At 34.3% G+C, this 21,415-nt stretch overlaps 1 protein-coding gene across 16 annotated transcripts in view; it reads left to right on the plus strand.

Moving 5' to 3' along the window:
• LOC129945574 (small conductance calcium-activated potassium channel protein) overlaps positions 1–21,415 on the plus strand; it is a 424,927-nt gene that overhangs the window by 319,311 nt on the left and 84,201 nt on the right. For 14 of the 16 annotated variants that reach the window (XM_056055393.1, XM_056055388.1, XM_056055394.1 and 11 more), the window contains 3 exons: positions 12,781–12,916; positions 20,966–21,076; positions 21,275–21,402. In XM_056055393.1, the coding sequence (XP_055911368.1) occupies positions 12,781–12,916; positions 20,966–21,076; positions 21,275–21,402 (375 nt within the window). Of the gene's footprint in view, positions 1–12,104; positions 12,241–12,780; positions 12,917–20,965; positions 21,077–21,274; positions 21,403–21,415 lie in introns of all 16 variants that reach the window. The other 2 variants (XM_056055387.1, XM_056055391.1) reach the window with 1 other exon arrangement.

Genomic DNA, 21,415 nt, shown 5'->3' on the forward strand with positions numbered 1-21,415 from the left:
GTCCGTTTTTTCTTAAAAATTTAAATCTACAGAAAATAGTACGCAAATTTGGTAAAAATTGATACGAGTACGTATAGACGAACTTTTAAGCAAGACAAATCGACAGACGGGATGGGAAGTTATCAGTGTGGGTCGCATCCCAGCTTCTTTTTAATATTTTAAATTTGACCACATTCTATTCATTCTATAAAAAGGGTCCGCCATCTATCGTTTGTTTTTTTCAACTAGTGCTTATTTCGTGAATGGTAACACTTAGGTCATGTCTGATGATGTGACAGAAAATTATTTGTATCCTTCCGCTTAACGAATATGGTTGTTATAAGTTTGAACAACACTTAGAGAAGAAGCCGATTTTGACAAAAAAATCATCTTTTTAAGACGAAGCTCATTTTGATCTTAGCGGGTATGTTTGTAAGAATGTGTGTTCAAAAAATTGAAGAGGAGGATATAAGCAATATTTTATTTCAACAGGACGGTGCTACGTACCACATAGCCAAAGCTACATTTGAGATTTTTATAGCATTTTCAACAAAAAAAGAAGTTATTTGTGCAAAAACTGGTTATTTGGCAGTCAGGTGCTGATTATCCAAGACCTTTTTGATGATTTAGTGCTATAGCTCAGGTTGATATTGGTCTTATATCATTTGAAAATAAATTTAGGGTTGTTGGCCTTTCATTAATCACCACAAAAAAAAGTTATGTTGTCTAAGTCAATGTCTTCACTTTCATTAAGAAAAACTGGTTATCATGGCTCCGTATAGCTCACGACCGACACGTTGTTTACAGTCTCATTTTTTGAAGAAAAATGGTTTAATGATACGCAGTCATTTTCTTTGCTTCTCATCAGTTCTACATGCTGTTTTCATACGCCCCAGATGCTGAAATTTTTGTTTTGTAACGTAACCGCAGTAATCAAAAATGATGACTTTTCGCACAAAATCTTTATTCAATTTAATCAACTCTAGGAAGCAAACTAATAAGACGTAACAAAGCGGATCGGAAGTTTAAAACCAACAATCAGGGATCTTTATACTTACTTACTTACTTATTTAAGGTGGCGCTACAGTCCGGGGCGGTCCTGGGTCCTCGGTTCCTAACTAACTGTCTCCAGTTTCACACGCCAAGTTGGTTGAGGTCCTCTCCCACCTGGGTGCGCCACCTGAGTCGCGGTCTTCCTCTACTGCGGCGTCCCTCGGGATTGGATTCGAAGACCTTCCGGGCTGGAGCGTTGATGTCCATCCGCGCTACATGACTTTGCCATCTAAGCCGTTGGACTTTAATTCTGTTAACTAGGTCAGTGTCGCTGTACAGCCCGTACAGTTCGTCGTTATATCTTCTCCTCCATTCTTCATCTATGCGTACGGGACCAAAAATCACCCGAAGAATTTTTCTCTCGAAGCATCCTAAGACGGTCTCATCTTTCTTTGACATGGTCCGGGCCTCAGCGCCATAAATGAGAACCTGGATGATGAGTGTCTTATAGATGATTTTACATGCTCGAGAGAGGACTTTACTTCTCAATTGCCTTCTAAGTCCAAAGAAGCAGCAATTTGCAAGATTTATTCTTCGTTTGATTTCAGAGCTGGTGTCGTTGTCTGTATTAATAGCGCTGCCTAGGTAGACAAAGTCCTTAACTACCTCAAAGTTATAGCTATCCATGGTGACGTTTTGTTCAAGACGTCGTCGTTCAGTGTCCTTTTTTGATGACAGCATTGACCTCATTGACCACTAAACCCATCTTCTTCGCTTCCGTCGCAATGCTTAAAAACGCTCCACTGACATCACGCTTTGATCTTCCATTTATGTCAATATCATCTGCGTATCCGAGTAATTGGATGGACCTTTGGAAGATTGTGCCTCTAGTGTTGACGGTTGAGTTTTGCACAATTCTTTCCAGAACGATGTCGAAGAAGTCGCATGACAGACGACAGTGCATCGCCTTGTCTAAAACCTTTTTTGACATCAAATGTATCGGTGAGATCTTTTCCGACCTTGATAGAGCAGCCCGCATTCTCCATCGTCATCTTTATACACCCGTTTTATTAGGCTTGTGTCAGAAATCTTAAGCTGTTGAGAAAGAGGAAAGGATGCCGAGGAACAAGGTTTCATGAATATCATTGTTTTATTGTTATTTTGGTAAAATGTTCTAATGAAATGTTCATCAGTTTACCCTTAAACTCAATTTCGGGCGTACTGTGTAGTGCCGGAATTCTTTCTTTAACCGCACTTCACGCATGCGGAATGTTTTACCAGGCTCAATATATTCCATTCAAAACCAATGTACATCGGTTTTTCTTTTTAAAGGGAAAGGCGGTTAGCCTTTCCTAATTGATAGCACTGTGTCTTATTATTATAAGGGTATAAATAAGCCCTTAGGGTCACGCACAATACAAAAAACAAATGAGTCTTGTCCGCAGGCACGCTGAATGCTGACTTACAAAACTCAACCATTCTTGCGTGCGAGTCATGTCAAGGATGGAGGGACATACAGATTGTATGCCGAATCCGAAGGACTAGTGAGAAAGTCAAAAGTTCTTCTTAAAAAAACCTATTGTTTGCGATATATACACTATGAAAATATATTTTCAATATTTCTTTAGATTGTTCAAAACGTTCTTCAAGTGTAAATTAACTCATTACATTCCGTACAGGTATGATGTTGACTTTCTGTTAAGATTTTGAGTAGATCCAACGTGGTTTCATGGCTAGTTCGTATATGTCTTGTGTTCAATCCCTGCCTGTTCCATTTAAATTTTTTTTTTTTAAGGTGCCCTGTCTCTTGTGAGGCATTGAGTTATACTTTTTATGAAAGGTTCTTTCTCAACATCCCTGACAACATTACTCGCACGCAGGAATGGTTGAGCCTAGGCCCTGGTTCTAAACGGGCTCTTGCGCCACCTATTTTTCTACATCAGCAAACCTCTATAGCAAACCAGCTCTAGCTTTCAAAATATATGTGGTAAAGAGAAATTTCAGAATTTTGACCGAGCCCATAGTGTGTTTTAAAAATACATTTTCTATTCCTATTTTAATGTTGGAAACTGTCTATCGTAAACAAATGTGTTTAAAAAAAAGTCTACTGAAATGACTTCAGGCAATAGTTAAGTCCAAAAAATGAGTCCTGAGAAACTACATACCTGTATACTGTAAGCCTGTGTTATTTAAAAAAGCGTTACTTCGATTAACACATATTTATGTTTTGTTGCCAAAACTTCAGATGACACCCCAGTAACGGGTGATTTTCCAGTCCTTAATCATACGCAAAGTTTTATCTTTTTTTTCCAGAGTCATAAAGTCTTTTTCCTGTCTACATAAACCCATCTTTTTTGAAAACGTATTCCGACAAATTTCTGTTTATGTACAGTACATAAATGTATTCGCTTTTTTTTTGTGGATTTTCTTGTTAAAATACTAAATTGAAACAATCCTGAAAGTATAAACATTTTAGAAATGAATCCATAACATAGAAATTTTGTCACATATAAAAAAACAGTAACAAAAAGAGCCTTTTTTTGAGTTGATTTACAAAGCAAATTCCTAACTTTTTTTTTGTTAAATTTGAAGTGAAAAAAATTCCAAAGCATTTTGATTTGGAAATTATTATGCAAACACAAAAATAAAAAAGTTTTCCTTTCAACATTACTTGTTTTGTATTAAACTAACCAGAGAGTGTAGAGCTTTGAGAAAGTTGGTGTTTTTGTCGCAAAACAATCTGGTTTTAAGTGTCTGTACAGTGCATTAAACTCAACAACTCTCAAAACATAGTTATTATTTATAATAAAAAAAGTATATAAAACCAATAAAAATAAAGCCAAACAAAAATTCATAGAACGCTATCTGCTTTTTTTAACAATAGGAAAAGTTTATTTTTTTTGTGAAGAAGTTTATACTTCTTAAGGTTTTTGTTAAGTCTTTAGATGCATATATATTAAGTTTTGCCTTGAATATATAATTCCAAAGAAGAACAAAACTGTGTTGTGCGGAGTTCTTTACTTAACAATTCATGTAAATCCTCTTTCGTTCTTAATTAAAACCTTGAGAGTGCATAATAGCTGAACAATCAACAACAAACTATCAAAAACGGCAGGTTTAGACGAGTACAGTGAGTGAGGAAAACTTGTGATTTTTAAAAGTTTAGTATAATAGAAAAAGAGTTTCGAAAATAGTTGTTGATTTTGTTTTTTAAAGTTAGGAAGGAATTTTATCAATAGAATTTAATTAATTTTTCAGAAATAGACAATTCAATTTAAATTACTTATTTTTTTGTGTAGACATTTTATTCAATTTACCATCAATTTGAATTTTATTTGCTCGGAACTTTTATTTAGATGTTGAGTTTTATTTATCATTGCCCATAAAAGTAAGCTATATGTATATTTACGAGCCTTGAAAATATATTGTTAAAGTTTTATATGCAATTGCTATTGCATATTTTATTGGGTTGAATATAAAGTGGAACACACATTTATTAAGATAAATCTTTTTTTTGTCTATATTTAATTGGAATCAATAATTGTTTGGCACTTACTTGCTTTGAAAATTAACAAATCTTTAATGTAGATTGTACCCGTGGCATTTCGGTAAGTGCGTAGGAATGTCAATCCAGAGGTCTTGGGTTAAATCCCTGCCTGTGCCATCTAAAGGTTTTTTTTTTCTCCTGAAAGAAATTGACAAACCCTCCAAGTAAAATTCTTGTCATGAAAAGTGCTTTCTGAAATTGGTTGTGCCGATTCGTCTTAAAACTGTAGGTCCCTTCCATTCCTGACAACATTACTTGCACACAGGAATGGTTGAGAGTTGTAAGTCACTAGGCCCTTGTTCTCAACGGACTATTGCCCCACCTAATTTTTTTATTCATAATGTAGAAAATTAAATGATATCCTTTGTATTTCTTAAACCGAAAACCCATAACTAAACGCTGGTGTGCCTCAGGGCTCCGTTTTTTCTCCGACGCTCCTCCTTACTTTTATAAATAATCTTCTGTCTTTCATATTCGTTTTTAGATTTTCATCTTTGTTCTTTGGGTGTGGACTACCAACTCAATAAATTCTGATCTTGTACAATGGGGAATCAAAAACCATGTAAAATTTAAAACTCAATGCTGTCTACTGTCGCAAAAGCGTAACCCTCCCAGAATGCCACTATCCATGGGTATAGCTTGCATGGAGGAGATTGAACAAACCACTTATTTTGGAGTGATACCATATTTGACATCGCGAAAAATGCGACCATCTTCTTCGCTTCCGTCGCAATGCTCAAAAACGCTCCACTGACATCAGGCTTTGATCTGCCAATTATGTCAATACCATCTGCGTATCCGAGTAATTGGATGGACCTTTGGAAGATTGTGCCTCCAGTGTTGACGGTTGAGTTTTGCACAATTCTTTTCAGAACGATGTTGAAGAAGTCGCATGACAGTGCATCGCCTTGTCTAAAACCTTTTTTGACATCAAATGCATCGGTGAGATCTTTTCCGACCTTGATAGAGCAGCGTGCATTCTCCATCGTCATTCTGCATAAACGTATAAGTTTGACAGGGATGCCTGTCATACGCGACTTTAAGATCGACAAAGAGGTGGTGGGTATCGATTTGAAGCTCCTGGGTGTTTTCCTAGATCTGCCGTAGTGTGAATATTTGGTCAATAGTGGACTTTCCTAGTCTGAAGCCACACTGATAAGGACCAATCAGATTGTTGACGAACGGCTTCAGACGTTCACATAATATGGCAGAGAGGATCTTATACGCAATGTTAAGGAGACTGATGCCTCTGTAGTTGGCGCAGTTTAGAGGGTCTCCTTTCTTATGTATCGGGCACACTATGCTGAGATTCCACTCATCGGGCATGCTTTCTTCCGACCAAATTTTGCAGATGAGTTGGTGCATGCTCCCTACCAAGTCATCGCCTGCTGCTTTGAATAGTTCGGCGGTGATGCCGTCAGCTCCAGCAGCTTTGTTTGACTTAAGTTTAGATATAGCTATCTTCACTTCGTCAAGGTCGGGTAGGCGGAATTGTTGATCTGCGTCGCCGAGGTTGAGTGGTTCTATCTCCCTTACAGCGGAGTTCGGTTCGTCATCGCCGTTATATAATTTGGAGAAGTGATCTTTCCATATTCTCAGCATCGACTGTGGTTCTACTACGATGTTCCCCTGATCGTCTTTATAAGCTTCGGTTCGTGGGTGGTACCCTTGGGAGGTTTTTTTTACCTTTTGGTAAAATTCACTCCTGTTGTGGCATCCCTCTATCTCCTCGATCGTGCGCATCTCATGCTATCTTTTTTTAAATCAAAGAAACCGGTGTTCCTCTCTCGTCTTCTGCTCGTAGAGCTTGCGAGCAGCTCTGGTCGTTTTGTGCATCGCTGTTTTGTATGCCTGCTGTTTCGCTGCGTGCGCTTGCCGGCATTCGTCGTCAAACCAGGGGTTTCGCTGTGAAACCTAGCACCTCAGAGGCGGCATCTCTGATGGCTGCAAGGCAATGTTGCCACCAGTTTTCAATGCTTAATGCAGCCAGCATAGGACTCCTTAAGAGGTTATTAGAGACTTGATCGGAAAATAACATGGCAGCCTTATGCGATTGTAGCCGTCTAACGTCGAATCTTTTCACTATACTTCTTTGTTTTGGCTTGGATCTGGATATTCGTAGCCGTACCTTGGCTACAACGAGGTAGTGGTCCGAGTCAATGTTGGCCTCTCGGAATGTTCGGATATCCTGGATACTGGAGAAGTGTCGTGCGTCGATCGCAATGTGGTCAATCTGGTTGACGGTTGATTGATCAGGATATTTCCATGTCCCCTTGTTGATATTGAGATGTGTGAACTGCGTACTAGCTACCAGAACGTCTCTTCCCGCAGCAAACTCGATCAGCCTGAATCCGTTGTCGGAGGTGTCGTCGTGCAGGCTGTATCTCCCGATTATGCCACCAAAGATGTCTTCTCTTCCTAGCTTGGCAATAAAGTCTCCTAAGACAATTTTAATGTCATAGCCGGGGAACTGCTCATATGTCTTGTACAAGAGCTCCAAGAATATGTCTTTAGTGTCTTCATCTTTCTCCTCTGTTGGGGCATGCGCGCATATTAGGCTTATGCTGGCGAATTTAGCCTTGATGCGCTCGCTCACACTGTTAAAACTCAAGACTTTTTCCTGAGTGAGTTTAGTTCCATCAACAAATCCACACCCAAATAAACGCTGTTTTTGTTCTCGGTAGCAGCCGCCGAAGTATACATTGCAGTCTTTTAGTTTGCGTTTTTCCGGTCCATCCAATCGCACTTCTTGGATGGCGGTTATATCTGCCTTGCAGCAGTTTAGGGCTTCCGCTTATTGTTAGGCTGCACGTGGTCTATTAAGGGACCTTACATTCCACGTACAGATCCAAAGTTCGTTGTCCTTATTTCGTTTGCGTGGGTTGTCAACAGTGAATCCGTCCATATCCGAGGCTTGTTGGTGCTCCGCAACTAAAGGTATTGTTTACGTGACTAGGAAGTCACCCCGACGGTACAACCCCCAACCTTGAGGGCCTGACCCTAAGTATAACTCCAAGAATGGGGAGCCGTATAAAACCACTACCTACTTATAGGCCTGGGCTCCAAATAAGTCGAAGAAGCCCTCTAAGGTGTCCCCTAAGTAGTGGAAACACCTCTCCCCCCTCTCTCGTTTGCTGCCCCCAACAATTTTCCACTATGGTTAGAACCCAATCTCCAGTTGAGGTACTAGGCACCCGATGTTCACCGCGGGGAGGTGAGAGTAGGAATTGATAGACAGAGGTGGGTTTTGAGAAAAACCTGTGGACGCTTGTGTCCTCTTGAATGCACATGTCTATCATTTGAACATCTTTCATCATCATAAGCAATGCGCTAATGAAATAGCCATTTGCATATTGGATTCCTCCCCTCAAAGGAATCAGGCGTTATACCCCTTCTTCTAGGAATGCTCATCAGTTTACCCTTGAGTCCAATTTCGGACGTACTGTTAAGTACAGATATTCATTCTTTAATCGCACTACACGAATGTGGAATGCTTTGACAATCTCAATATTTCCTACTCATTGCAATGTGCACTTCCACAACCTTTTATTAGAGAAATTATGTTTAATCTTGTACTTGTTTGGGTTTAACCGATTTTTCTTTAATAGAATTAACTCAGCTATTTTTTGCAGAGCAACTATTTTAACAGTGTTAGATGGTTATCATTAACAGAGCTCTTAATTCATTAAAAAAAAAATCAAAGTAACAAAATGAAAATATATAATTTGCCATAATAAGGTAACTCTGAAGTGAGAAAATTGGCTTAAAAGAAGTAAAAAATAGTGAAGGATGAAGAACTATATAATGCCCCCCTATTAGAGAGGAGAAGTCATTTTTCAAAAATGTTGGTTAAAAACAAAATCCAAGATTAGAAATCAACGGCAGCACCTTCTTTATGTGCTATAACTTTTCTCAAAGACGGAAATCAATTACTTCACTAACTTTTTAAAAAATAGTTGCGTTTCTTGATAGTATAAGAAAAAACAATAATCTTAAACGCTAAAAAGCCAAATCTAAAAAATATGTTTTTGTTTTTAAGAAAATTGTAAATAATTACTACTATTCTATTTTGTATTTAATATGTGTTTCATAAGGACCGATAAACCCGGTAGATCCAATCTTGTTAAGGTGTTTACTAGGTGGGTTTTCGACCTCGAAGTCTGAACGCAACATGGCAAACAATCGGAAGAAAACGGCGCAAATTGACAGTTTTGTCAGGAATTGAACTAATGGGCTAGTCTGCACCATAAGAACACTACGACTATAAGCTTACTGAATTTTCTTCATTTTGAGCTCCATCCCGTCTATATATACTTAATACTTATGATAATTATTAATCTTGAAGTATTTATCAATTTCTCGCACAAGAAAGTATCCGTAAAAAGACTTTAAGGGCACAGGCAAGGATTGAACTCAAGACATCTATCATGACAGTCCTACGCACTTACTCTCACTACACGGGCACTATAGCTTAAGAAATACAATTTCATTTCACTGTTTTCTTTTCTCAAGACTAAAAATTAAGTCTTCGAATTGTACAAATGCTTTAAAGTTGTAGGTTCTTTTCAATTCGGGCGGGTAGATGAGGAAAAAGTCAATCTTGGCGTTTGCTGTGTGGTACGTAGCGCCGTCCTGCTGGAAACACATGTCGTCTAGGTCCATATGGTTCAATTTGGGCCATAAGAAACTAGTTGCCAATGTTATGTAGCGCTTGTTGTTGACGGTGATCGCTTTACTAATGTCGTAAATACACCCACATCAAACGGAAACCTGTTTAAATTCGCGTTAGTTGGCGTCGTCATATATACGATTCGAAGCCCAGTCAGCGAACAAATGAGCTTCTAGGTCAGTTCGATCTTTTACGGTTGTAGGGCCAAGTCCCGACGCAAAATTCGCCAAGTTGAAGTCTGCGAAAGGCCAAGTTCTTGTGCTGCCTGGGGTTCTACTGTACACTTTTACGAACTGCTTTGAATTTAGAGTGTCGGGTGATTGTTTACTGAACCAGTCGTCTCAAATTTGGCCACCAAACGTTAAAGAGTAGAGTCTACCGTAAAACAATTTTGATAATAAAATGTTATCAATTGCTGTTCAAACGTGTAACTTGCCGTGTAGACTTGGCATAAGCAACTGAATATTAAACAAAAGATTTGACAGGTGTCACCGAAGCAAAATGGCCGCCATGGGGCGCCAAGATCTACACGAGACAATTTAAAAACCGAGCCAATATAAAAATTATTTTCAAAAACTAGTGACTTATCACCATTTTTTAACCATACCGAATACAAAACAGTTTGAGCTTTTATATTTATGTTACACATGTTTTAGGAAATAAAATTTAGGAATACAAAAAAATCTTTTAACCTACTTATGCCTACTTCATTTTTTTAAAATTACTCATTGACTTTTTACAGTAAATTACATCAACATAAGATCATTGATTAAAATTATTATTTAAAACAAATTTGTACAGACTAATTAAGCACCATTTGTTTTTTTTCATTAATTCATTGATTTTATTTTTCACATCATTATAAAACTAATACATTGTTCTATAAAACAAAGCATGGTATTATACTATTAGAATATATCCCCATAGGTCTTCAAACTAATTAAATAATTTAAAACAATACTGTAAAATATAAAATCCTATAGTTTAGGTAAATCTTATGTAGCAAAACTCATCTAGTATTTAATCTATTACAATAAATTATTATTTATTTGTTGCTTTTGTAACCTGTCCATTCGTAAATAATTCGTTGAAAAATCACTTCCCTGTTGTAGATAGATATGAATTTAATCTCATAAATGCTTTGGATATTTTAATTCAAATCCTCTCTAAAATTTGATACTTACAAAATTTAACTAAAACAAAAAATATATAAATAAAATTTTAATTTGTTTATGCAAAATTGTATCTAAGGTATATAATAAAAATAATTAAGAAAAAAAAAACAAATTCCCAAAAGAAGATTATGAATAAACAATAAATTATTAAATTATTTATATTAATTTTAAATTTTCTTCTTCTTCCTCTTGTTCTATATATAATTTTTACTTCTCCTGTTTTTTATGAATATTTATATACTTTTCTTCTAAAATATATCTTTCAGTTAATTTTTCCATTTCACATTGTTCTTTTTTTTTATTTTATACTTTTTTACTTATATTCTTCTTCTTCTTCTATATATGACGTGTTTTTCTTCCATTGTTTTTTTCTTTCGTATATCAAATGCCTGATAAATTGTTGTGAAGAAAATATTTATACTTCTTTTAAAACAAGAAACAAAATATTTTTAACTGATTTCCAATTTTTATAAGCTTGAAAATATGGATTGAACTACGCCTGCAACGTAAAAAATAAACCAACCAAAGCATCTATATTTTATATAAAAAAAAAAAAATTAATAAATAAATGGAGTTTAGCCAAAACACGTGCTCCAATACTTATAATCATTGTATTTCCATATAAGTGTCAATATTACTCTCAATTAATTGGTGTTCGATTTTTTTGAAATTCATTTAAGATTTTTGTTTAATTATTATTATTTATTTGTTTGATTATTTTATATTCATTTTAAATCTTAACTGAATTTTTAAAATTTATTTTTATCTTGATTGTTTATTGCATTTCATACCTTTTGGTTTAATTTTCTTTTTGTTTATTGTCAAACTAGAGCTATCAAATTTTTGATTTAAATTCTTAACAGAAATTATATAGTTTGTATATATAAATATAATAATACCTCATTTTAAAGAGTGAGCAAAATTTAATTTAACTTTCGTTTCGATTTGGGCTTTAATATTTTTATAGCATGGTCATTGTTAAACAAATTAAAAAATTAAAAAAAAAATTATAACATGAAAAGTCACTTTTCGGAAAACATAAAGTTTTTGAATTATTGCTAAATTTGACAAAAGTAAGCCATTTTGAAGTATGACATAAAACATGAGCCGTAGAATTTATTATATGCCAATTGCCATTTGCCAAATTTAAAAAAAAAAACCACATGAATGTAATTTTCTACAAAAATGTATTTTTAAGTTAAATATTTTAAATAAATATTTAGCTTTTTTTGTATAATACCAAAGCTTATTTCATAGCAAATTAAATACAATTTAAAATAACCAAACAACCGTTAAGCTAAATCCAGTACTCAAAAGCAAATCACTTCACTTAATATTCAAATAATACACCTTCGAACACTTCATTCATACATAAATTTAAAAAATAATAAATACATTAACACTTTAACTTAAAACCAATGGATATCCCATAAACAAAATTATAAACTATAAATAGATTAGTTAAATATTTTGCTAAATCCATTCACAATATATAAAATATTTATATATGTAGCTATATGAACAAAAAAATTATAAAATACAAAATGTCAGTCAAAATTACAATTTTACAAATGCTTTTATTTTTGTTGTTTAAATACCATAATAAATCTATACATACTCGTACTTACTTAGAAAGGATTTTTAATATTTTTGTTTTTAATTTTTGGAAAACAAAATTTTTCACATAATTTCACGTACGTTTATTTGTTTGTTCCACTTTTCACTATCCTTCCTGAATAAGGTTCCACGACGAGGAGCACGCGAATTTGCTAAACTCCATGTGGCTAACAGCCATCACCTTTTTATGTGTGGGATATGGCGATATAGTTCCCAATACATATTGTGGACGTGGTATAACTTTAACCTGTGGTATGGTGGTGAGTATTTTACACAACAAAAACAACAAAAAAAAAAACAAAATCAAGAAATTAAAAATTAAAAATCAAAAACAAAAACAAAAATATTTAGCCAAATCAAATTCCAAAAAATAAAAGCCTTGTTTTCGTTGGTTTTACAATTATTTTTTTTTTTTACAAGCTACTCCTAACCAGGCTTAAACAATAAACCCTTAACCTTAATGTATAATACCATATATATTATATGCACCCACTAGATACTGATTTTTTCTGCAAATGTTGGCACATTACTTCATTCTTTTTATTTTTTAAACTTAAACTTAAACTTAAAATTATTAAGCTTCGGTTGGTCAGATACAAAAATGCCAAAATATACAATCTTCGAAATTTTATTAATAACAAAAGTGTAATCAAATGCAAATTACTGTCAGTTCGATCCATATTTTCTGCTGTATGTCGTCACCGCGAAATCAGAACCAAAATTTTAAAAAACTAAAATTCAAAAAAAGCAAATAATATTTCTTTCCAACCATGTTGTATATCTATGTGTTTATCGAACAGGTTTCATGACGAAGAACATGCAAATCTTTTGAATGCCATGTGGTTAATTGCGATCACTTTTTTAAGTGTCGGTTTTGGTGATATTGTCCCAAACACATATTGTGGTCGGGGTGTTGCTGTCATCACTGGAATTATGGTGAGTTTATTTCGATTTGAGTAATGCGCCAAGCAAAAATGATGAAAATGCCAAAATAATAAAAACTTAAAATCCAAAAATGATGATTAAAAACGCAAACGCTAAAAGCCAAAAAACAAAAAACAAAAAAAACGATTGATTCAAAAAATTTAAAAAAAATAACTAAAATATTAAAAACAAAACTGCACGGACTGCGTTGCCAGTCACTGAATATGCATGAAATAAAATACTAAAAAAATTGATAAAATTTAAAACAATTTGTTAAATGTTATAACTACTTCTTCACGTATATAATTAATTATATATAACTGCACGATATCAATATCAAAAATAATATTTTGTAAGGATCACATTTTTCTTTTATGAATTCATAAATATTATAGAGAATCTTAAATACAAATTTTTAGAAGATTCATTAAAAACTCCATATTTGATCATGCATCAAATCAAGTCATTCCAATGAGAATAATTATTTCACTAACCGCAATATAAAGGGTGTCCCAAAATAAACGCAAGATTTGAATTAAATAGAAAACGCCGTTTTTAGTCTTTTGATAGTTATATTTTTATTGACTCGTAAAGTACATAGGATAGGGTTATGTATGGAATAACACATTGGACAAATGGCCTCCACGGCTTTGCATGCATATGAGCACTCTTTTGTTGAAATTTTCCATGACCATTCTGCATAAATGTGGCTAAATTTCGTTAATGCAGCGTTGAATCTCCTCCTTTAATGCACGGGTGGTTGTGGGCTTGTTGACATAGACTTGTGATTTCAAATAACCCCATAAAAAGAAGTCTAATGGTGGTAAATCCCACGATCTAGGAGGCCAATTTTGATCACCGAAACGAGAGAGTACACGACCTGGAAATGTCTCATGCAGTAATTAAATTGTTTCACGGGCTGTATGACATGTGGAACCGTCTTGTTGAAACCACATATTGGACACATCAATATCATCCAGTTTTGGCAGAAAGAACTGTGTGATATCGAGCACCAGTAACATTCACCAGCATCATTTTCAAAAAAATATGGCCCAATTATGCCTCCAGCCCAAAATCCACACCATACAGTCACGCGTTGTGAATGCATTTGTTTTTTGACAATCACATGTGGATTTTTCGAACCCCAAATGCGGCATTTTTGTCGATTGACAAAGCCATCAAGATGAAAATGTGCTTCATCGCTTAGGATGATTTTGCTCGAAAAATCAGGGTCCAAGCATTCACTATTTTTGAAATATTCTTTGATAATAGAGACACGTTGTTCTATCGTGTAACGCTCCATTTTTAATAACCCTATATTGTGAGCTGTCAAATTGTTTTTTTTTCAGGGTTGCCAACACTTCACTGCACAAATGGCGGCAAATTCAAATCTTGCGTTAATTTTGGGACACCCTTTACAAATTGGAATGGTCTTTATAACAAATAAGTATCGATGAAGTCTTGAGTGTACTCATAAGTTTTTCAAAGTTCCCATCAATTTTTTCGGATCTCTCTTGATGTGTTTGAAATTTTGACGGACGTTTTTCGTAGATTTAGCTTTTAAAACTTATTTGGAGAGTTTTAGGTTCTGATTCCAATACGCGAGAATGTTTAACAACCGTGGTGCGATTTATTGACAATTTTACATTAAACTTTTTCTGTGGCTTACTGCCTATTTCTTGACACAGTTCTGGTCTTTTAAACTCGGTTCATTGATAAATTAGCACTCGATTGAGTTCTTGTTCATTTCTTCATCAAAATCTCAAGCGTAAGAACTCTGATTTTGATCAGAAGTTTGAGAAAGAACTTGGATTTATTAGAGCCTTAAGTTTGGGGATCCAGCTGATATTAGAACTCGGCTTAGCAATGTTTTTATTTCTTCCAAAGACGGTTTTGGATTAAATTTCAGATAACAGGGACATTTTATGTGCAATAAATTAATATTTTTTGAAAATACATAAACGTGGAAGGTTTGGCAAGGAGTCATAAATAGGTAATGCATAATGTGAAATGTTGTAAACGCTGACAATTTTATAATGCGGGTCTTGAAGCAAAACATTTAGAATTTTGACGGACGTGTTTCGTAGATTTAGCTTTTAAAACTTATTTGGGGAGTTTCAGATTCTGATTCCAATACGCGAGAATGTTTAATAACCGTGGTGCGATTTATTGACAATTTTACATTAAACTTTTTTTGTGGCTTACTGCCTATTTCTTGACACATTTCTGGTCTTTTAAACTCGGTTCATTGATAAATTAAAACTCGATTGAATTCTTACTCATTTCTTCATCAAATTCTCAAGCGTTAGAAGTCTGATTTTGATCAGAAGTTTGAGAAAAAACTTTTATTTATTAGACCCTTAAGTTTGGGGATCCAGCTGTTATTAGAACTCGGCTAAGCAATGTTTTTATTTCTTCCAAAGACAATAAATTTTAGACAACAGGGACATTTTATGTGCAATAACTAAACATTTTTTAAAAAAACATAAAAATAGAAGGTTTGGCAAGGAGTCATAAATAGGTAATGCATAATGTAAAATGCTGTAAACGCTGATAATTTTATAAAGTATAAAAGTTACTTTTTGTGCGCTTTATTTAAGTCTTAAATATTTATAATATCAAAGGATGGAAGCGCATTGTAAACATATTAGAGCTTTAAAGATCGATCGATCGATTATTGAGTCTGCACAAATAGACATGAGAGCTATTTAAATTATTACTAAACTTTGAACAATGTTGTTGCATTTTTCGTCTAGACAATAATCTTATGTCTTCTCCAGCGAAAATTGTCAGATTTTTTTAAATTTTGTTCGTAAAATGTCAGAATTTCGTTTCTAAAGTGTTAAAAGGTTGCTGGTAAAATAGCAACAAATACGTTACAGCTCAATTCCATTAAAATCGGGATCCTAGTTTCTTAGAACTCAAACATGATTTTAAAACCGAGTTCTATATCCAGATTTTTTTTTTTTGTTATATTCACAAGCACTCAAGTTGTTATTAGTACCCTTTATATGTTTACATTTAAACACAGTGCGAGCTTTAGGAAAATAGGGAAGGATTTAAAAGGAGATACCGGTGCACATTGGTCTTAAAGTTCTGAACATCAAAATGGGAGGGAAAAACAGAGTTGGCCAAAGCATTCCACAACGAGAGGAGACAGCATTGAGTTTTCGAAGCATTAAATTCTACACGGTTTTTGATTCCCCATTGGACAAAATCTCAAGATCAGAATTTAATGAGCTTATCATACGCTGCCGTTTAACTTCCACATCCAAAGGACAAGGATGTGAATCTAGAAACGAATATGAAAAGTTGAGGGTACTGTCGTCGATATGATTATATGTACAAAATTGCTCGAGTTCTAAATATTTGTAAAATGGTCTTTCTGACAAAAGCCTAGAATTATTAGATGGAGTTTTAATTTTATTTTAGAACTTCGTTAAGAAGTTAGCCGTTAAAGTAATATTTCTTTGAGGGCGATACCAATATTTTTGTTTTTAATTTATAAACAAATTTAGCAATAATGAGTCAAAATCCAATGAAAATTAATGTATGGAAAATTGTATCTAAATAATGAAATGGTAAATTATATGGAGATTTGTCGACGTTATAAGGATTAAAGTTCACGTTTGTTTTGTAATTTCAATTCAGAATTAGGTTTATTTTGTTTCTATTTAGATGAATAAATTGACGGTTTTTCAATGTATTGATGAAGATATTGATATAAGCAACGGAAAACAACATCAGCTAAATGTTCGCCACGGTAGCCGTTGTAGAAAGGTATCCTTACCTTGAAATTTTTCATGAGCAATTCGCGCATTTGCAACTTTACGAATTCCATATTTAACGTCTTCAATCAGTTGCGAGCGTTTATATAGGTCTTTTATTTTACGTACTCTTAAAGCCATTAAATGGGAAGATCTATGTGGGAAATTGTCTTTCAAACCCCTGCGAAAAGCTATAGTTTAAGATCTGAAGAGACAAGAAAACTAATAGTAATATTTTCATTTTTAATCTTCACAAAATTAAAAGTAGTTACTTTTTGGTGATATTTCTTTACCGTGTGATTTTATTATACCACTCCGGTTATTGTTGGCCTCAATCTCTTTAACAGATCATTTATTGAATCAGCATTTTAATATAGTAAAACTTATTATCATAACAAATAAATCATATACCTTGAACTTACAAATTTTATTTCTATGGTATAGACACGCTGTATTATCCATACTAATATAGGGTTTTTCAATAAAGGCGGGTAGATTTTGTGTGTAGATATCGTGACTTTTTGTGTGTGGCACGTATAGAGCCGTCCTGCTGGATCCCCATGTCGTCTAAGTCCATATTATTCAATAAAAATTAGTTATCATCGTTATGTCATTTGTAAAAAACATGAGGAATTCTCCCTCTTCTTCGGTTTCTACGCTCGTTGTCAATGACACTCCTCTTGTTAGCTTTTAAGAGAAAGCTAATCTCTTTGCTAGGCAGTTCGCCGCCAATTCTACGCTGCCTGTGAGTGTTATGACTCCGTCTGTAATTGAAAGAGTTAGTGATTCTATGGGACCAATCTTTTTTCGCACTCGTACTGTGGCAAGAGTCCTAAGAGATCTAAACACACATAAATCCGCTGGTCCGGATGGTTTCCCCGCTATTGTTCTGAAGAGGTGTTCTTCAACGCTGGAAAAACCACTGCGTAAGCTTTTCATCTGTCCTACTTCTTAGGTCTCGTTCCGAGCGGATGCAAAACTGCATTTGTCCAGCCTTACTACCTACCGATTGCACTTACATTCCTTCTTTCCAAGGTCATGGAAACGCTGATTAACTATCAGCTCAAGAAATATCTTGAAGATCGAAAGCTTCTTAATGACCGGCAATACGGCTTTCGTAGCAATAGGTCCACTGGTTATCTCATGGTTCATCTCACCGAACAGTAAAGCAAATCTTTACATCGTTTTGAAGAAAGTAATATAATTCCACTTGATATTTCAAAAGCATTTGATAGGGTTTGGCATCATGCTCTCTTATCGAAAATGCGTGCTTTCCGTTTTCATGAATCCCTGCTTCATTGGATTGGTAATTACCTTTCGAATCGTTCAATAAAGGTAGTATTGGATGGATTCAAGCCTGAAAACCATAAAATAAATACTGGTGTGCCCCAGGGCTCTGTTTTATCTCCAACACTCTTTCTCATTTTCATTAATGAACTCCTGTCTGCAACATCTAATAAAATACATTGTTTCGCTGACGATAGTACTCTTAGCTTTTCATATTCGTTTTCAGATTGACATCCCGACCTAAACAGCATTGTTCAATGGGGATTAAAAAACCGCGTGGAATTTAATGCTTCGAAAACCCAATGCTGTAGGAATGTCCATGAGTATACCCTTGAGCCCAACTTCGGCCGTACTGTCAAATACAGAGATTCGTTCTTTAGCCGTACTACGCGAATGTGGAATGCCTTACCACACTCTGTCTTTCCTAGTAATTGCAATATTCAGGAATTCAAAACCAATGTGCACCGACATCTTTTAAACCCACTCTCCTCTTCCTATTGCTCACACTGTGCCTCTGCATAATCAAATCAAATGGGGTGGCGCAACAGTCCGTTATGAACCAGGGCCTAGTGACTTACAACTCTCAACCATTCCTGTGTGCGAGTACTGTTGTCAGGATTGGAAGGGTAGTAATATACCCTTTAGTGTGTGTTTATTAAACAAAAAAAAAATGTAGCGCTCGCTGTCAGCCTTACTAACGTCGTTTTCAAAAAAGTATGGACCAATTACTCCACCGACCCAAAACCCACACCAATCAGTAACTTCTGGTGAACCTTATTGATGTCGTCCCATATACAGCAATTTTGCTTTTTTATCAAAAAATGCGCCTTTTCACTAAAGATGATTTTTCAACTAAATTGAGGTCCAAACGATTTGAAGCCCAGTCAGCGAACAAACTTTAAGCTGATGGGTCATTTATATCTAGTACGGGTGTGGGCCCAAGTCCCGACGCAAAATCTACCGCGTCAAATTAAAAACCCTATATTATAATGCTAAGGAGTTTCTTTGTCTGCTTGAAGGCGTTTATTCCAGGAACTACCAGTCCAATTAGAAAAATTCTTTCAGTATTAAATAGCTCTTTTACATGGAAAGAATTTTTAAAAATCGGATTTTTACTCTTTTGAGTCTGTGTGCGTAGTTTTGCTGAAACTGTGATGTTCTCTTTTGAAAAAAAATCGCTGTTTATAAAATGTTTTCAATATTATATTATATGTTTTGTCACAAAATAGAGTTTATCTTTAATCCAAATTTTACACAAAAAATAATAGAATAGTTTTCTATTATTTCTTAAACACTCAGAAAATAATAATATCGAACTAGTAACGATACTCAAAAAAGACACTTAACCACCTAAAATTCTAACTTCAACGCTTCAAACGAATTTTTCAGGTACAATCCTAAAATCTTCATTTTCTTAATTTTAAGTAGTAATGTAGGAACTTAAATTAAGTAAATAATTATCAGCATCGTACACAAATTGTGATGGAAACACCATTTACCAACAAAACAATCGTGTTTATCAGAATGAACTACTCGTAAATCACTTCTCAAATAGCGAAATAGTTACGGAGTGTAGAAACAATTATTCAGTACATTTAAGAACTTTCACAATGGGTTTTAATGGCCTCAATTGAAGTCCGACTAAAAATTAATATATCACTTCAGGTTTTTGAGATATTTATAACTGTTTAAAATTCGATAGCCTTTTTGAGGCTATGTAAATATATGAAGTAGCTTTGTTTTCCAATCAAATTTGTGATGGTTTCCCAAATCTTTAATCTTTTTCTCAAATATTTATTTAATTTTTGTTTTTTATTATTTCATGTAATATTCAAAAAATCTTCATAAGTTGTTAGATTTTACCTGCCTCACGAAAATCTAAAAGAAACGCAGAACCCTAAATTGTTTTCAACAAAAAAAAATGTTTAAGTTTTGAAACACATATATTAAAAAAATTATTGAAAATAGCTATTTTTCAAAACTATGAAAGTTTTAAATTTAAAGTTTTCTTAAAACTTCAAATAGAGTCAAATAAAGAATTTAACCTATGAGAATTTTCAAAAACTAAGTAAGATATTCTAGTACCCGTGGCAAGATGGTTAGTGCGTTGGACTGTCATGCCAGAGGTCTTGGGTTCGATCCCTGCCTATGCAATCTAAAGTCTTTTCACAGGTACTGGCTCTTGCGAGGAATTGACAAATTCTCCAAGAGTAACTTTTGTCATGAAAAAGTGCTTTCTCAAATTAGCCGTTCGGATTCGGCATATAAACTGTAGGTCCCTTCCATCCCTGACAACATTTCTCGCACACAGGAATGGTTGAAAGTTGTCAGTCACTTGGCCCTAGTTCTCAAACGGACTGTTGCGCCACCCAATTCATTCATTCATTCAAGTAAGATATTAAAATTGATTGATTTAAAACCATCATACGTTTTCGTTCTTTTAAGTATCTCCAAAGGGACATATTTTAAAAACCTGATGTGATAGAAAAATTTAAAGGAGGGATTCAAATTAAGGACATTTATTTTGTTTGTGGGGCAGAAAAACAATGCGTAATTTTTTCGACCGGTACTATGGATTCAAATAATCAGCCAAACCAGAACCTTTGAAAATAGGCTAAATTGAGAATCCTACCGATAAAAAATATATTGAAAAGACTAAAAAATACAACCCTGCGTGTATTAATTTGCTGTATGAGAGAATATAAAGCTTTTAACCATCAAGCCATCATATCGAAATAATTAAATGCTATAAGCTTCGTAAGCCAACCTAACGATATCTATAGATATGAATCAGCTATATCAGCTTTTTGCCAACCATCCCACCAAAGAAATAATACAAATTTAATTAATTTTTATTTTCCATAATGACACTTTCTAAAAAAACCCAAACTTTTATTACAGCTCCGACAAATTTCTTAATAACTTACTCAATTCCTTTTTATTTTTCTCTCTCATATTTTTGCAAGGATTTTATAAAGTCTACATTTTAAAATTATAAAATTTTCAGGGTGCTGGTTGTACAGCTCTTCTAGTTGCTGTGGTCTCAAGAAAACTGGAACTGACGCGAGCCGAAAAGCATGTGCATAATTTTATGATGGATACACAGTTAACAAAACGGGTATATTTGTTTCCTATTAGTTAATGATTTCATTTGAAAATTAAAAAAAAAATACAAAACAAAATAATAATAACGAAAGACTAACTGTACACAAACAAAAAAAATAATTAATTATTAACTTAAACTGGCAACGTACGATAACTGACTGAATTACATACTTAATTTATTCCATTTTTTCATTTGTTTGTCTTCAATTAGCTGAAAAATGCTGCAGCGAATGTTCTTCGTGAAACTTGGCTCATTTACAAACATACAAGACTAGTAAAACGGGTTAATCCCGGTCGTGTAAGAACCCACCAAAGAAAGTTCCTTCTAGCAATATACGCGTGAGTATTTTAA

This window comes from Eupeodes corollae, chromosome 2 (genome assembly GCF_945859685.1).
Source record: "Eupeodes corollae chromosome 2, idEupCoro1.1, whole genome shotgun sequence".
Classification (NCBI taxonomy): Eukaryota; Metazoa; Arthropoda; class Insecta; order Diptera; family Syrphidae; genus Eupeodes; species Eupeodes corollae.